Below are 18,750 nucleotides of genomic sequence, written 5' to 3'. Positions count from 1 at the left end.
ATATCCTTCTATTGGTTAAGCAATAAACATTGCAAGTTTATGATCATTAAGGTGGTGTAAATTCAAAGAGCAGAATTTTTTGCGTTCAGTGCGGGACAAGCCTGACGAATAGATTATGATTTAACACATTTTCTGTACGTTTTTAATACATTAATTGGTAGAAAAGGCATATCTCAATTTTTGCTAGCCTTTCTTGTTTTGCGTGTACGAGCTCATTAATGACTGATTGATGCACAGGTAGAACACATATAGCCGGAGCGGTAAACTATTCAGCAAAACCATGCAGAGTGATGAGTTCAATTTTCGGTCGGTCCGGGAATTTTTCGATTTTTTTTTGGTGGGAAATTTTCTCGACATAATGCAAAATTAACGATAGCATTTCCTCAAAATTGATGTTCGTATCAACATATTGACTTGATTTTTCAGTACACGGATTAGTACTAACCGTGTCTCCCTGTGTAGGAGAAGGTGGGGTAATATGCACCCCCTAAGCAAACGTGGCCCTATAACTAAGATTAAGATGATTTTATGGGTGTCTTGCGTTTTGAAAGTTGTTTTTTTCCTTCTTTGAATCATAGGCTGTTCTTTCGGGACATACTGAAACGGCAAACAATGCCATGGTCACTTTATTCCATCATTCATTTTTCCGGCATTCGACCAAACGACCCATTCGGCCAAATGACCCGGGACCCTATAATATAATGCTGCTGATGGCACAAATTTCCCAAATGGAGGAGAACGTGCCTCTAGAGCCGACCTACTGATAATGCTGCTTGATCTACATAATATGAAAAGCCGATTACACTTCCTCATCGCCTTTTAGATTCTTGAGGAATGGCCCGTAACTACAATTTGAAAACCCCTGATGTTTACAACACCAGATTATTGTAATAAATACTGCTTGAGTTGCAGAATCTTACAAATATTCGCTCTTCCTCCTCGGCCTTTAGGTTCTTGCGAAAACAGCATGGCCTGTGACCCCAGCTTGAGAACCACTGAATCTCATCTCTCATCCCATCTCTCATCTCATCTCTCATCTCATCTCTCATCTCATCTCTCATCTCATCTCTCATCTCATCTCTCATCTCATCTCTCATCTCATCTCTCATCTCATCTCTCATCTCATCTCTCATCTCATCTTTTATCTCATCTCTCATCTCATCTCTCATCTCATCTCTCATCTCATCTCTCATCTCATCTCTCATCTCATCTCTCATCTCATCTCTCATCCCATCTCATCTCTCATCTCATCTCTCATCTCATCTCTCATCTCATCTCTCATCTCATCTCTCATCTCATCTCTCATCTCATCTCTCATCTCATCTCTCATCTCATCTCTCATCTCATCTCTCATCTCATCTCTCATCTCATCTCTCATCTCATCTCTCATCTCATCTCTCATCTCATCTCTCATCTCATCTCTCGGATAGTACTAACCGTGTCTCCCTGTGTAGGGGAAGGTGGGGTAATATGCACCCCCTAAGCAAACGTGGCCCTATAACTAAGATTAAGATGATTTTATAGGTGTCTTGCGTTTTGAAAGTTGGTTTACTTATTTGTCTAAGAGACGCCAACTTTTGATCCGCGTAATATCAGTTTTACCGAATCAAATTAACAATTTAAAAAAAGTGTTACGTTTTGGGTGCTGAAAAACTGTTGGGGGCAAAACGCACCTTGAAGTGGGGCAATACGACCTCTGGCATTTCCCGCTTAGAATTGAGGGGCCCAGAATCAAAAGGGTGTAGTGACCATTTTGACGATTTTGGGCTGAGCATATCATGAAATTCTTCAGATTTCAAGCTTTCAGGAACTTTTTTAAGATTGTTTCTTCGATTATTGGAAAAATTACAATAAATCAGAGAAAATTGGGTTGATTTCGAAACTCCATACATTTTGTATGGGATGAAAAATTGGTCAAAAACTTTAAACCTCATTTACTCAAAAGTGGGTTTTTGTCACTTACAGCCCTTTGCTTCTAAGCCCCTCAATTCTAATGAAATACCAGGCGTCTCCATCTTACTATTTACGGCAGCAAATGGAAGGTGTAGGAGGCGGATAGTAGTTAATAGGTTGATTCCATATAATAAGCGCGCAATCGCTTAAATTGCGTGCGCTTCAAATTAAACAATCTTTCGAAATGTGGAAAATCATCGTTTTCCACGCTTTTTATTCGAATATTCTTGTCATTCTTGGGCTTGTCCGGCTCAATTTTACGTCTAGTTTGCTTCCATCGGACGGAACTTCACTTATATAATGAAATAGCGTGAGGGCGTTTTGCCCCGCGGGTGCGTATTACCCCGGGTTACCCTACACATTTTAATGTGGATTGGTTAAAACTTGACTGAGTTATGGCAAGAAACAACCCGTGCACAAGAAGAATTGCCCGAATAAAAATTTACATTAGCCTGACGTTAAATTTCGATGTATACATCAACATCAAGGTTTGATGTACTTCTGATGTTGAACATTAGAAAACATTACGATTCAGATGTGTTTATGCAAGGTAACATAATGTATACATCAGGAAATCAAACGTTTTTCTGATGTCAAGCAAATAATCCGAAACATCAAAATCTGACGTTTTCAAATGTTTTTTGATGTGCAAAAAACATAAAACTCTAACGATTTTCTTTTGTATGTTGATGTAAAATAACAATAGATTTGGACGTTTTCAGATGTTTCATGATGTGCAAAAACATTAGATTCAAACGTTTTGTTATGTATGTAGATGTAAAAAACATTAGAATTATACGTTATATTGATGCAAATTGAGACATCGGATTTAGATGTTTTCAGATGTTTTATGGTGTGCAAATACATTAGATTCAAACGTATTTCTGATGTATGTTGATGTAAAAAACATCAGATTCAGACGTTTCCTGATGTATGTTGACGTAAATTCAGACATTAATTTAAAATGTTTTTAAATGTTTTATGATGTGCAAATAGATTAGATTCAAACGTATTTCTGATGTATGTTGATGAAAAAACATTAGATTCAGACGTTTTCTTACGTTCTTTGATGTACATAACCATTTGATACCAAGATGGATACTCATATTTGCAAAAACAAACGTGTTCTAATGTTCTAGATTACATACCACAGTTATATGTATTGCGATTGATAGATATTGATAGATTGAAGTCATATTCTTAAATACTCGTTTTCCTTTCGATTGTCCGTCTCTAGGTCCGTCTAGAATGTCTTAGTAATGCATACATTTTGATCATAGCAGTAGCTCCCGTGCCCCATCAGTCAGTTAACTGACCTCAGCTTACCTAACATCATATGTGGCAACTCTTTAAGCGACATATTGGAACTAGTGCCGAGAACGCGAAGAGTCGTTAGACCAATGATGTAGGCGCCAAATCATGGGTGACGAATTTTACGGCGTGCTTGATCAAATTTGTAGCATTTTACACAATCTATTGGACAACAAAAGAAATTCGAATAGTTAATAACAACTTCTCATCAATACAATGGTTAGTTTTGGACACCTATGAAAGATGTACATATATGCTTATAGCTTTACGATCGCTCAGGCCAAGGTGTCTCGGGAATTTGGGTATTGTTAGTGGGAAGGTAGACTCCAAAGGATACGTTTGGTGAACGTTGAGGCGCACAAAATATTATTTGGTTGTGTTGAAACAGCTGCCTGCATAATTCATCTGATCTGTTTCTTCATATTGACCGCTGCAGAACTGGGTGGCCGAAAATCTAGAAAGGAAAACTGTATCAACATATTTCATTGAATAAGCTATTCGTGATACGCTTGCAATGGTTATACACCTTACCATAGTTCCTGTATTATATAATAAACCTACCTGAATCCTCCCGAAAGAATATGTTCATTATCAGCAAACACTAAACACACCAACAGACACACCGAAAAAAAATCACTACATCAAATCTTGATTCTGGATTGTTCCTACAGGAGCCTGACTACATTTGTTAGGAAAATAGCATGATCAAATTTTAATGTGGTAGTCCTTGCGCCGTAACGCACTATTCCAAGGTGATATACTCACCTTAAGGGTTCCGAAGAAAAAAAACATTTAGGTACATACAAACTTTAAATTAATTTTATAAAGACGCGGACACCGTCTTCAGCCAAAGGCTGCACAGACTGAATGAAAATTAACACTAGACAAGGGACACACGGAGCATGTACCTTGTAATCTTGAGGAATTAAGTTTTTAAATTTTGAAAAAATATTTATTTTTTGATTTTATACAAAAGATCACCTTTTTCTGAGTCACTATGATTTTATTCAGATTTTTAGAACTTTATTTCGATACCTAAAATCAATTTCTAAGACATTATTCGAAATCACCTTTTGACAGCTGGGCAACTGTTTGACAGCTCCGCCCAGTAGAAAATGCAACGAGGGGTGATCAGACAAACCACTCTCATACAAACTTAATTTTTAAATAGTTTCCCGGGCACCAAAATTCATGAAAATTTGGATTTCGGCTCAGTTTGGCATGTAGATTCAGAATATGGAATTATCTCAACACAGCTAAAGAAGCCAATTCCTGAAGAAACCTGATGAGGAATTCCGGAAGCAATCTCATAAGGAATTTCTTAGGAAATCCAAGGAAAGCTTTCTTAACAAATTCCTAGAAGAATTTCTGTAGAAATACCTAGAAAGTATCTCAAGTAATGCTGAAATTTCCATTTCATGTGTATGGGAGCCCCCCTTTCCAAGGAACCACCACCACCACCATAGAAACATTTCTCACCTTCTAAAACTTACACTTGTCAAATTTGGTTCCATTTAGTTGATTGTTTTTCGATTTATGCAGAAATTTCCAGTTCATTTATATGGGAGCCCCCCTTTCCAAAAGGGGGAAGGGTCTTACGGCGCGTAAAAATATTCCTTACTTTTTGAACTCACAGCATGCCAACTTTGATTCCATTTGCTTGATTTTTTCTCAAGTAATGCTGAAATTTCCGTTTCATGTGTATGGGAGCCCCCCTTTCCAAAGAGGGGAGGGGTCTCACATAACCTTAGAAACAATTTTTACTTTCTAAAACTTTCACATGCCAAATTTGGTTTCATTTGCTTGATTGGTTATCAAGTTATCCAGAAATTTTCGTTTCATTTGTATGGGAGCCCCCCCTTTCCAGAGGGGGTAGGGTCTGAAAGCATGTAGGTAAAGAACCTTCCCCGTCCAAAAAAAGCTCTGCAAATTTTCACGCCTATTATTGGTCCAGTAGTTTTCGAATCCATAAGGGTCAGACAGACAGAAATTGATGTTTATATATATATAATAGATATAATAGATGAAACTCGAATCAATTTTGGAGGTGAACCAGCCTCGAGCTGAAATTCTGCCTACTAATAAAGCCAAAAATAGTATTGTGCGTTTAGCACTAAATTGATTTCCGAAAAAAACTTCATTGACTTCCGCTGCTTTTCCTATGCGTTAAACATAACGTCGGAAGTAGTGCGCTGTAAAGAAAACCAGATTTACTGTACAGCGCACTACTTCCGACGTTATGTTTAACGCATAGGAAAGGCAGCGGAAGTCAATGAAGTTTTGTCGGAAATCAATTTAGTGCTAAACGCACAATAATAACCCGGATTACACCACAGTAGAGTCATCCGGAGGGTGCCTGATCGTTTTTTTCTTTCAAATTATACCTATTTGCCTGCTCCCTACTTCAATAAATGAACAAACGCTGACTATTTTTCACGATAATACGATCGTGACCACACCTGAGGTAGAACCGAGGTAGAACCCCACCATGCACTTACCTGACCGAGTCCCTGGAGGTAAACGAAGTGCTTCCGTACTGCACAGTCCTGCCTGAATCCCGCAATCAGCTTCACTGCCTGGTGCCGCTTGAAAATGGCAGCAAACTGCGGCGGGACGGGATTTCCCTGGAAATAAAAATAAAATACTTAGCTTGGTCCGGTAATCTATCTGGCACATCGGGTTTACTATCGCCCGGCAAGCGGTCCTGGTGCAAACGACCGGATCGCATATAGTCGGGAGCAAGCCAAAGACAGTAAAGAAAAATTTCCCCGTCGAATTTACCATCACACTTCAAGTAATCTGCTCCGTTATTCACTCGCGCACGCGGCCGGTCCATCCAGCGTAGTTTCACCGGTTCCTCGCGGCACTATTAAACACTTTTTCACCCACGAAACGCGATATTTTTCGATTTTTCCGACGCGAAAACACTGCTTTTCATTTTGTTTTTCAAAATAATAATAACATGGTGGTTGAAGGTGCACGGAGAATTAGAGTCACATGTTTTCAGCAAAATTCCATGGCACTCAAAAATGAGTAACATTCGCACATAAATTCTAAAATAAATAGCTCGTTCGCTCACATTTTTGTGGAATTTTTGTTTTTTCGGTATACTAAACATTATTGCCATGCCTAAATTATTGCAAAATACAGGCTTATGTTGATGCACGAGCTGATTTTAAATTTGTGTTTTACATAAAGTCCAACGGAATTTGGCCGATTTTGTGTAGGTATCATGCATTCCTGTGTTATGAATTTTACACGTGTGGGGAAAGTTATCTTTCGTTGCACAAATGCACGTGTGTCAAACAAGTGACTTTTGAGCGGCGTCGTGGCTATGGAAACATCCCGCATAGAAAAATACTATTCATGGCATCATTCGTATTATACAATGTCCATTGGAGCAATAATAACTATACAAGTAGTAATCGTTTTATGATATAATGATAGGACTTGAAAAATTTCAACAATTCAGAATTGTTTAAGTATTATTGAACGTATGATACTGATACGTTGAATAATAATTCAATCATTTTTAATAATAGGATTTACCAAAATTGCAGCGACAAAAATAATGCGTTAGACTTTTTTCACAATATTTAGTATTATTAATGATTTAAATAAGAGATCATCACACTAATTTGCACTGTTGTTTGATTTTTGATGAGATTAGCGCACAATTGTTCGGCATTTCTGGCACAAAAATGGATTTAACACTTTTCATCTACCGCGCTTACCACCACCTAGACCACCACCGAACACGGGCGGAGCTTCGAGAGAGGTGGGGAACGAAATGCGGCACTTATAAGCACGAAAAACACACCATTATTCACTGAATCGTAAACAATATGATAAAGCGATTATTATATGAATGATATTGCTAAAATTTTGTTCGAGAAAAATAGCATTTTTGAATGGTAACGATACTTAACGACCCATTCGGTCTATCATTAAAACTCCATAAATGATAACTGGTAACATCGATATGATTCATTGTAACATCGATTTATAATCCAGTTTATGATAACACGAATAATAAGAAAATGATATCCCGTATGGCTTATGTATGATACCGTTTTATTCGGGATGTTCATTTTCTGTAAACACGGCACCGCTCAAACGTCAAATTAGTGAGCTCAGCTGAATCCTTTCTGATGATTGAGGCATCAACGTGATGTATGATTCTAATGTAAAATTCTTTCATCTGTCGTTAGATGTATGCTGATGTTTCAAGTGCGGAACACTTGACATCAAAATGATGTTTGATTCTAATGTTACATTACATTTATCTGTCGTTAGATGTAGTCTGATGTTTTAAGCGAGCAACAGTTGACAACAATATGACATTTAATTCTAATGTAACATTACAATCATCTGTCGTTAGATGTTTTCTGATGTTTCAAGTAAGCAACACTCGACATCAATATGATGTTTGATTCTAATGTTACATTACATTTGTCTGTCGTTAGATGTAGTCTGATGTTTCAAGTGAGCAACAGTTGAAATCGATATGACATTTGATTTTGATGTAACATTTGAATATTTTGTCTTTGGATGTTATATGATGTCAAATTCAACATCACATTGAAGTTTGACTTCAATGTTACATGTAAATCTTATGTATTACTGTGTACTTAGATGTTACATTGAAGTCTGAGTACATTAGGAGAACAACGATATACATTAAATGTTAAGGTTTTATAGATGTATGCTAATGTTTTCTACATTACAATTTCTATTCGGGTGGGTATATGCAATGTAGGGTGCAAGACCTTTTGGACAGGGTGTCCGATTTTTTCCACCTTCTGCTATAATTTATTCAATTTTATACAAATCGATTATTTTTTTTACACAGTGCATACAGATGTCTTTTAATGATTTCAACATTATTTATCACTAAATACCAAAAATTATCTATATTTTTATCACATTCGCTTTCTCAACAAGTTGTCTATAAAATTCCTTGATCAAAATTTGAGAAAAATCGATAAAGGCATTTCCACAACTTTTTTTCTGAGATCATGTATCTTATTTTTTAAGGTTTTCTACAGAACAAAAGATCTACCACACAGTTTTTAAGCTTTTCTGAACACATCAAATTGAAACTATTTTTTTTCAGCTCATTCGATCCTTCTGATGGCAAAGCTTGTCATACCATAAAAACGAATGAAGTTAGTAGTAATTAAGACATTGATTTTCTTAACGTTTGTTGCTACTGGTAATGATGAAAAATTTGAAACAAAAATATTTGCATTGAGAGGGCCCGTAATGATGGTTCATGATCTAATATTCCAGTGAAAATTACTTTAACCAATCAAGAAATATATTCTCTTATCGACACAGTAACTTTCATTTAGTTGGGAAATTAAATATTTTATATGTAAGATTGTTTTCTTTTCTACAATGCTACATTTTTTAACCACTGTGCAACTTCAAATTTTCATCATCTAGTTTACAGAGCCCTATTTTCTAACTTTTACAAGAAACATCAACAAAGTTGGAATTATTTGCTTCGTTAGAATGTTTACTATAAGAGCTAGAAGAAACTTTTATGTTGTGCCCAAATTGAAATTGCAGACAATCGTTTGTGTATTTATAATTTCTGAAACAGTCTATATAAAAGAAATGGTTTAATTGATTTTACCAGAATTTTCCCCTCAGAACTCTGGGTAAAATTTTCTCTTGAGAACCACCCAGGCATTTATTTTAAAATAGATTAATGTGAATTGAAACATGCAGAAAAACGAGGCTTTTTTCGCTAACAAGCAGTTCACGACACCAAACTTCTCCGATTTGCGAAACATGCCGCATCCTTCCCAATTTTAAACTGCCATTCGCAACGAAAGGCATCGTTGATTACAGCTTCATTATTATTATAATAAATCATTTCGTTTCACGGCAATCGACTGTCTGTCTACTGACGAAGCTGATCCCTAGCAGCTTTTTCAGCGTATCTAGTATATCAGAATAGAAAGGAAGATGGTTCAAACTGCTTCATATTGGAACTGAATGACGTGGAATCTGGAATAAGCTTGTAACGTATGTTCCATTCTGAGATAAACCTTTTTTTTTGTCAAAGTTATGATACATAATTTTAAAACGCAAAACGTGTTAAGGCATATATTTTTCGCAAATATTAAATCTACTGTCTCCAAAATTATTTTCATTTGTTTTTTGGCAAATTGATTTTTCCAAAATATGGTGTTTATTGTCTTATGGGGATTTTTTTATTGTCGTACAAATTGATACAAAGGTTCTCAAAATTTATTGAATTTTTTTTTCAGGGTCGCCGAATTTCCCGGAAAACTCCAGTGGAAAACAAACATTTTCCACAGACACCACCTACCTTGAAAAATCATAACTCAAGAACGAAGCATCTTAGACACACTTTTAGCAAATTTTCGCAATTCAAAAACAAATACAAAATAAAAATTGTATTTCACAAAATTTGCCACTGTTGAGGAAAATTGGTTGGAAAAGTCGGAAAAACTATTTTCGAAGTCCGGAAAAATTCCCAAAAAAAATATTTTTGAAAGTAATTTTACACTGTTGAGGAAAATTGGTTGGAAAAGTCGGAAAAACTATAGGGTAATTTTTCAATTATTGTACGGCTAAAAATTTGACAATTGTTGCACACTCCATAAGAATAACATGGAGTGTGCAACAACAGGCGAGTTTTTAGCCGTGCAACAATTGGAAAATTACCCTATAAGTCGGAAAAATTCTTATAAAAAATATTTTTGGAAGGGAATTACATAAGCTATATTCTGTGAAATTTTCAAGGTGTGGTTTTTTGAGTTATGATTTTTCAAGTAGGTGGTGTCTGTGGAAAATGTTTGTTTTCCACTGGAGTTTTCCGGAAAATTAGGCGACCCTGATTTTTTTCAATTTAGTTTCTGTTCATATATATATGAATCCTACCCGTGAAAAATATTCATTGAATTCTGAGAACCTTCGTACCAATTTGTATGATAATAAAAAATAAATCCCCTTATGTAGTTTCTTTCAAAATTGAAATTATTTTTATTAAACGTAAAGCTTCACAACTTATCAGTTAGATATTGGAAATGTTGTTCCACGAATCCATTCTGATCAATCCTCCCCTGCGAAATTCTGACATCAATAGTGCAGCATGGCAGCAAATCGAATTTACACATTATTGGTGCAAATGCCATTTCAATGCTACCGCTACCACTATACCCCTGTCAATATCATAACAAGCTTTTTCGTCGTCTGCCATTTTGGAATGGTACAGCCAGATGCATCTCGCGCATCGTTCGCACTTGTTGGTTGATCACAAATTTCCCAAAAAGATGAGAAAATTCGATTTACTCCGTTGTCGTTGTCGCCGCACAGAAAGAGATTAATTTCCCAACTGAATAAAGTTGGTGCAATAGCAACAACAACGAACGTGGTGCCACACGCGCGCGTCGTCAGAATTCCAAATAGTCGCATCGACGACGATGCGACGGCGATGCTAATTTCCGAGATGATCAACTGCGTGGATTGAAATCGGAATCACAGTTCTGTATTGAAGGAGAAGCAAAATGGTTTTGGGGCGTGCAATCGAATGATGGCAAATGAGGTAACACCAGCCACTCCATCAGACTGGAGATTAGGTTTTTGGATTGGATAATTTTTTAAAATGCATGAAGGTTTAGACGAAATTGCTGGATCAGTATCTGACGAACATTGATATATGTAAATGTTTTATAGAACTACAAGGAATAACTCTATCTGACAGACCTTTGGGATAAAAACTTCGATCCGTAGAAGAAATCTGACTGAATTCAAAATTATTTGATACAAATCCAAGAGAAAGTTTCAGAAAATTCTGGGAAAATGACGGACAGAACTGCTAGCTTATATTTTTGAAATTCTTAGTTGCCATCGTTAAGCGATTTATTTTATCATTTCGTCAGTATTCAATATATTACATTATAAAAACACTCAATATTCCAAGACTCTGACAATTTAACGGCTAGTTATGGGGATTTTTTTTAATTATCGTACAAATTGGGACGAAGGTTCTCAAATTTTCATGAAACTTTTTCCACAGGCAGGGCTCATGGATATATGAACAAAAAAATGAGAAAAAACAAAGTTTTTTTAGAAAATAATAGTAAATTTTCACAGAAATCCAAAAAAAAAATGAACTGGACAAAGTTTTCCACAAAATTTTCCACAGTTGAGAAAATTCGTAAAGAAAAGCCGGAAAAACTATGCCCGAAATCGCGGTAAATTTTCAAAAAAATATTTTTGGGAAGGTTATTTTATAAGCTTTAATCGCTGAAATTTTTGGAATGCACGTTTTTTTTCGTTTTTGATTTATGACCAATTTAGTTGGAAAATGTCCAAATGTGCCATATAAGCCTTTTCTTTGAAAAATCATAACTCAAGAACGAAGCATCGTAGATACAAAGTTTTTTTAGAAAATGAAAGTAAATTTTCTCAGAAATTAAAAAAAAATATGAAGTGGAAAAAGTTTTCCACAAAATTTTCCACCGTTGAGAAAATTCATAAAGAAAGACCGGGAAAACTATGCCCGAAATCGCGGTAAATTTTCAAAAAAATATTTTTGGGAAGGTTATTTTATAAGCTTTAATCGCTGAAATTTTTGGAATGCACGTTTTTTTTCGTTTTTGATTTATGACCAATTTAGTTGGAAAATGTCCAAATGTGCCATATAAGCCTTTTCTTTGAAAAATCATAACTCAAGAACGAAGCATCGTAGATACAAAGTTTTTTTAGAAAATGAAAGTAAATTTTCTCAGAAATTAAAAAAAATATGAAGTGGAAAAAGTTTTCCACAAAATTTTCCACCGTTGAGAAAATTCATAAAGAAAGGCCGGGAAAACTATGCTCGAATTCGCGGAAAATTTTCAAAACAAATATTTTCGAGAAGGTGATTCCATAAGCTTTGTTTGTTGAAATTTTTGGAATGCACTTTTTTTCCTGAGTTATGGCCAATTTTGTGGAAAATGACCATGTAAGCCTATATTATATGGTCATTTTTCACAAAATAACTCAGGAACGAAAAAAAAGTGCATTTCAAAAATTTCAGCGATCACAACTTATGAAATTACCTTCTCAAAAATATTTTTTTGAAAATTTTTCGTGAGTTCGGGCATAGTTTTTCCGGCTTTTCTTAACGAACTTTCTCAACTGTGGAAAATTTTGTGAAAACTTTTTCCAGTTCATATTTATTTTTTTTTTCATTTCTGAGAAAATTTGCTTTCATTTTCTAAAAAAAAAAACTTTGTTTCTATGATGCTTCGTGCTTGAGTTATGATTTTTCAAAAAAAAAGGCTTATATGGCACATTTGGACATTTTTCATCAAAATTGGCCATAACTCAAAAACGAATAAATAGGGTCTGGGACCATTTGGGCAGGAGCACCTATTTTGGGCACTTGCTGCTATACCTCAGTCAATTTCAAACCGATTGACTTGAATTTTTGCACATGGCTGGATAATGTGCGTATCTGATCGTGTTTCAAAAATCAGGTCAATCGGTTCAAAATTGACTGAGTTATAGCAGCAAGTGCCCAAAATAGGTGCTCCTGCCCAAATGGTCCCAGACCCTAAGTGCATTCCAAAAATTTCAGCGATGTAAGCTTATGAAATCACCTTCTCAAAAATATTTTTTTGAAAATTTTCCACGATTCCGTTCATAGTTTTTCCGGCTTTTCTTTAGGAATTTTCTCAACTGTGGAAAATTTTGAGAAAACTTTTTCCAGTTAATATTTTTTTTTGAATTTCTAAGAAAATTTGCTTTTATTTTCTAAAAAAACTTTGTTCTACGATGCTTCGTTCTTGAGTTATGATTTTTCAAAGTAAGTAGTGCCAGGGGAAAACAAAAAAATTCCACCTGAGTTTTCCGGAAAAATAGGCGACCCTGAATTTTTTTCATTTTTTTTTTTTTGTTCATATATCCATGAGCCCTACCTGTGGAAAAAGTTTCATAAAATTCTGAGACCCTTCGGCCCAAACCCGTACGGTAATAAAAAAAAATCGCCTTATGTATCTTTGAAAAAGATAGTTGCTTAGAGAAGCTTGTATTTCTAAGTGGTGGAGGATGGTGGACGGCATGATTCACTAACCTTCCGCTAGGTACGTGACACCACATTTGTTGGTCGCAAATCCATTTGCCAAGTGTCCCTTAATTTCTCCTACTCTTCCACTTCGCAGGAAATTGCAACCGATGTCGAGTCGGAAGGTGTCCTCCAGGAGGAGATCAGCATCATACATCACGTGCTAACGCAATTATCCCGGTATCAGGTAAGTGTAATCGCTGACATTTTCATCGACGAACGAGACGTGGCGAGTGAATGTCGGCGAGGAACGACACCAGATAATAGAACAGGGTAACGTTTTTTAACTGGATTAATGTCCTGGACGTTTTTCTTTTCTTTTCCCCCGTTTCTGCAGGAGGATCGACAGATGAATGCGAGCCAGAAGTGGAAATTGCCACCCAACGGACAACCCATTTGCCTATTCAGTGGAAACACACACTCAAAGACTGTTATACGACCGGATGATGACAGTGAGTATTAGTTTTTTTTTTCTGCCCAGCTCTAGAAATCTGTTAACCTTCCTATTGCATCACGTTGGGAACAGTTCGCTGACGTATGGCTTGGGCGCTGTCCATAAACTACGTAGACTCATTTTGGGTCATCTCAGACCCCCCCTCCCCCTCCGTAGACTTTTGTTCATACAAAATTTTCGAAATTTGTATGGAGCGTAGAACTTGGCCAGACCCCCCCGTCCCCCCCTAAGAGTCTACGTAGTTTATGGACAGGCCCTTGGGTCAAAAATTACCCTAATGCAAAAGGAGGGTTAAATCGAATGATAGACCGACTCAATAATATAGGATGTTTTCAAAAGAAGGAAAATTCCCAGATTCCTCTATTAACTGTACCCAGAGCCGTAGCGTGGTCTCATGGCGCCCTTGGCAAACATCCAGATTGGCGCCCCACAACAATTGAAAATTATTATTTTGCAAAAGTTTGTACTTATTCATTTTTTTCAAATTTTCTTAAAAAGTTGGATTTTGATATTCCGAAGCAAAAAATCCCCCCGATTCTATTTTTTTTATTTTCTTAGAGTATTCTTCATTCGTGTTTTTCTTTAGAAATTTCAATGCAGTCGCCCAAAAATTTCTAAAAAATTATTTGTCTAATACTAGCATAAGATACATTTAGTATTTCGAAAATCTCACTAAGACCCGCAGAATAATTATAAGTTATATTTCAGATTCCTAATATTAATGATGCATACGATTCTTCAGGAAATTTTATTTTTTTAAGGATTTTTTGTCCAACTGAATTTTGTTTTCAAAAACACTTAATTGAGTTTCAGGGGGTTTCAGGAATCCTCAAAGATCTATTTTACCATTTTTCGGCAATTATATCAATTGGTTTTACCAGAACTTTCCAATAACTTTACCAATGGTTTCTTCTGGAGCTAAATGAAAATATTTCTCAGAAGAGCTGTAAAAAAAATCAGTAATCATTAGCCGAACCATTGACATGGAGGAATTATTGAATGAAATTATGCATGAATCTCTGGAGGATTTCCTGCAGGAATATCCGGAGAATGAAAATCCGGGAGACATTTCAGCAAGAATTTCCAATGGAATTCATGCAGTAATTCTTGCACAGTTCGTGAAGAAATGCTTGTAAAAAATTGTGGAAAACCAGTGCACAGGAAGAATTTATAAAAGAAGATTTTTTGAAGGTGTTAGATCCTACTAATCCGACTCGCAGCTCTTTCGGAATCCCCCGATACTCAGCCACGGATCGTTCACATTCTGTCATCCTCCCATCACCCTACATAATCCTCCTCCAGCCGCTGCGAAAACAACACTGTTTATCAACCTTGTACCGACTTTTCGAACCCTCTAAGCAGAATACCCTCTTCGAATGAGTGTAATCAGTTTCGTACCTTTTAATTCCGCCCTATGTTGGATAACTGACACTGAGGAAGATTACAAGTGGTAGTCGAAATACGCGTATCTGTCAAAGGATAAGCAACATAGGGCGGAATTAAAAGGTACGAAACTGATTACACTCATTCGAAAACTGTTTATCAAGTCACGGTTAGTATAATTCAGCAAGGGCTAACAATTTTGCAGGGCATCAGGGAAGGAATCCCTGAAAAAGTTTCTTAAGGAATCTCTGGAGGATCTTCTGAAACAAATTTTTGAAGGAATTCCTAATTTACAATTTTCTGGAGGAATTTATGAGAAAATTCATGAAAGGCTTTCTACAGGAATTCCAGTAGAAATTTATAGAGCAATCTTCAGTGAACATGGAACAATATCGAAAGGAATCAATGGAAGATTTTCTATACGATGGGAGAGATTTCTTTTTTCTAAAGGAATCTATACAAGAATTTTTGAAGGAAACTTTTGTCGAATTTCTGAATTAATCTATAGGAAAGTCGAAAAGTTCGAAAAGCCGGAACAAAATCTATAGGAGATTTTCTAAAAAATCTCCTTAAGATTATTTTTGAAATATCTGCAAGATTTTCGTTAGGAATCTATGGATGAACTACTGGGGAAGCCTGTTGAAGGTTTTCTAAGTAATCCTATTGAAGATATTTTTGCAGGAATCTCTATAAGAATTTCTGAAGGAAACTCAGAACAATTGTTAAATAGAAGTATCAATCTCTAAGAATATCTGCAAAAAATTCGTAAGGAAACTATGGCAGATTTTTTAATTAAATTCTTGATCAAATAATCGGAGGAATTATTTGATTAATTTTTGAATAAATTCCTAAATAACTTCCTAAAAGCTTCCCTGGAGGAATTTCAAAACGAGTCCTTCGAGAAATTTCAAGAGGAATCCCCACAAGAATTTTTGACTTTTTTTTTAGATTTACTGAAGGAGTTTCAGTGAGAATTTCTGCAGGAATCCGAAAATAATCACATAAACAAATGTCTAAGTGATTATTTTCGGATTTTTAAAAAAAGCACTACACTCTTTAAAGTCTAAACTAGAACTGAATCACTTAATTTATTCTTCTATCCTGGTAACCTAACTTCACTTCTAACTCACCGGGTCAGCCTGGGAAACAATGATGTCGCTGTACTGCTTCTCATCGAATTGTCACGTTTCAGGACTCCGGTTTCATCGTGACAAAGTTGCTTCGCGTGGCGTGGGAACTGGTGTCTCGATGATCTGGCAGGCTCGGATGAAACGTTGCATAGCACCGTATGGGAACTATGGTGCGTCAACTAAATTGATGAACTGGCAGGTTGTGATACAATGTTGTTTCGAGCCGTGTGGTAACTACGGTGCGTTGATGATGCTGTTAGATTAAAGGTAACGACCTGAACATAACTATAAATGAAATCCCTAGAAGAATTTCTGAAAGAATTTTTTAAAACAAAGTGAAAAAACCCTGCAAGAAATTCCGAAGATATAAATGGTGAAATTTATGAAGGAATTCCTGTAATATTAAATTTGTTTTGAGGAAATGAAAATAAAAATAAAATGTCTGCTAGATTTACAAGAGCAAATAGCCAAATTTTACTGGAACAAGATTTACAAGAGTTTAAGGCCAAACATTTACTAGAAATAACGATTGTATGAACTGAAAGAGCATCATCGGAATATTTATTATTTGAACGAATTCGATGAAAGTCCTCGGATTTTTAAGAAAGAAACATTCTCTAGAATTTTGAAATCATACTGATTTTTCTTTGCTCATTAAAAAAACTACAATGATTTCTCAAAATAAAATAGTAGATAAATTCTCAGATATCATCATTGTAAATATTCAAAATAATCTAGAAAAATCGAAATTTTTGAGAATACGCAAGCACAACCCCCCCCCCCTTTCGGCGCCCCTCTGAGGCTGGCGCCCTTGGCGGGGACCATCCTGTCCCACCGCACGCTACGGCTCTGGCTGTACCACCCGATAGAACACTTCGTTATATCTTCACCTTAGGCCAAATAAATTTTGAAGGGATCTGGATGTGGCCCTAAGATTCGTCAATGGTCACACAGTCAACGTTTGAAAGGGGACGGTTAAGATTGAAATACTAAGTAGTAGCTTTTATGACAATAATTACAACTTCGTAAGAACAATCATAAGGGAAGTTCTCAACATTAATGATGTTTCGGGGATCAGCCTCGTGTCTCTTACACCACGGAGCTTGAAGCACTCTTCATCTTTTTCTACAACTAGCGCTACGGACATCATGTCCGCTAGCACACAAACCGCGTCTTTTGAGACTATGCGGTGTGCACTTGCCGTCCTTACCATCCCAGCACACAGGGTCTAATATTTATCCAAAAAGAAACCAATGATCAAACATCTTGTTTGAATGAGTGTAATCAGTTTCATACCTTTTAATTCTACCCTATTTTGCTTATCCTTTGATAGATACGCGTATTTCGACTACCACTTGTAATCTTCCTCAGTGTCAGTTATCCACTGGAGATCATCCATCCATCCATCCACTAAATCATCATTTTTCGATATCAAATCTTCATATTGAATCACGACAAACTTTTCAAAAGGGTGTATGTGAAACTGGTTCAAAAATGTTCAAAAAGCTGCACAGCAAAAACGGTTCGTTCGATTGTTTTGATTTTTTCCGCAAAGTTAGATAACTGAATGATGATTCCTAAAAAAATATACACTGTAAAACATTTTCTTTTTTTGCGTCAAAAAATATTGTCACAAAAACTCAAATTTCTCAAAACCGTATCTTATTACCAGAGTATTTTTTTTTTAGGAAAAACGGTCCACTATATTAGCTATCTACCAAAAAAATTTGGTGATGGTAAACTAATAAACAAAAAAGTTATGACATTTCAAGCATTTCACTATTTTCACATTTAGTTAAAAAAAATCCGTGTATATTTGAAATTCCTTTTGAAATGCTGCTGGGATTTCCAAAGGCATTCGTGGTGGGAATCCTCCAAGAAATCTTGCTGGGATTCTTCTTGCTGAAGACTGCTTGAAATTCACCTGGAAATCCTAGAGGACTCCTAGAGCAATAACTGCAGATTAATTTCATTTATTTACTTCAACATCAAATTCATGATAACACTGAATCAACACTTTGCCGCCATAATACTCGATTTGCAGCTGCAGCTCTCCAACGTCGGTCACGCCCAACACTCGCCAGATCACGCTCCACCTGGTCCGCCCATCGTGCTCTCTGCGCCCCACGCCTTCTTGTACCAACCGAATGGTTAGCAAACACCAACTTTGCAGGGTTGTTGTCCAGCATTCTTGCAACATGCCCTGCCCACCGTATCCGTCCAGCTTTAGCCACTTTCAGAATGTTGGGTTCACCGTAGAGTGCAGCGAGCTCGTGGTTCATCCTTCTCCACCACACACCGTTCTCCTGCACACCGCCAAAGATCGTCCTTAGCACGGGTCGCTCGAAAACTCCGAGTGCTTGTAGGTCCTCCTCGAGCATCGTCCATGTCTCGTGCCCGTAGAGAACCACCGGTCTTATTAGCGTCTT

General features: G+C 36.4%; 1 protein-coding gene across 4 annotated transcripts in view; it reads left to right on the top strand.

Moving 5' to 3' along the window:
- LOC109423294 (rap guanine nucleotide exchange factor 4) overlaps positions 1-18,750 on the top strand; it is a 957,479-nt gene that overhangs the window by 855,624 nt on the left and 83,105 nt on the right. For all 4 annotated transcript variants that reach the window (XM_062854198.1, XM_029870605.2, XM_020077464.3 and 1 more), the window contains 2 exons: positions 13,452-13,541; positions 13,692-13,806. In XM_062854198.1, the coding sequence (XP_062710182.1) occupies positions 13,452-13,541; positions 13,692-13,806 (205 nt within the window). The remainder of the gene's footprint in view (positions 1-13,451; positions 13,542-13,691; positions 13,807-18,750) is intronic.

Source organism: Aedes albopictus, chromosome 2, assembly GCF_035046485.1.
Source record: "Aedes albopictus strain Foshan chromosome 2, AalbF5, whole genome shotgun sequence".
Lineage (NCBI taxonomy): Eukaryota > Metazoa > Arthropoda > Insecta > Diptera > Culicidae > Aedes > Aedes albopictus.
This window is presented reverse-complemented; position numbering and strand designations above follow the sequence as displayed.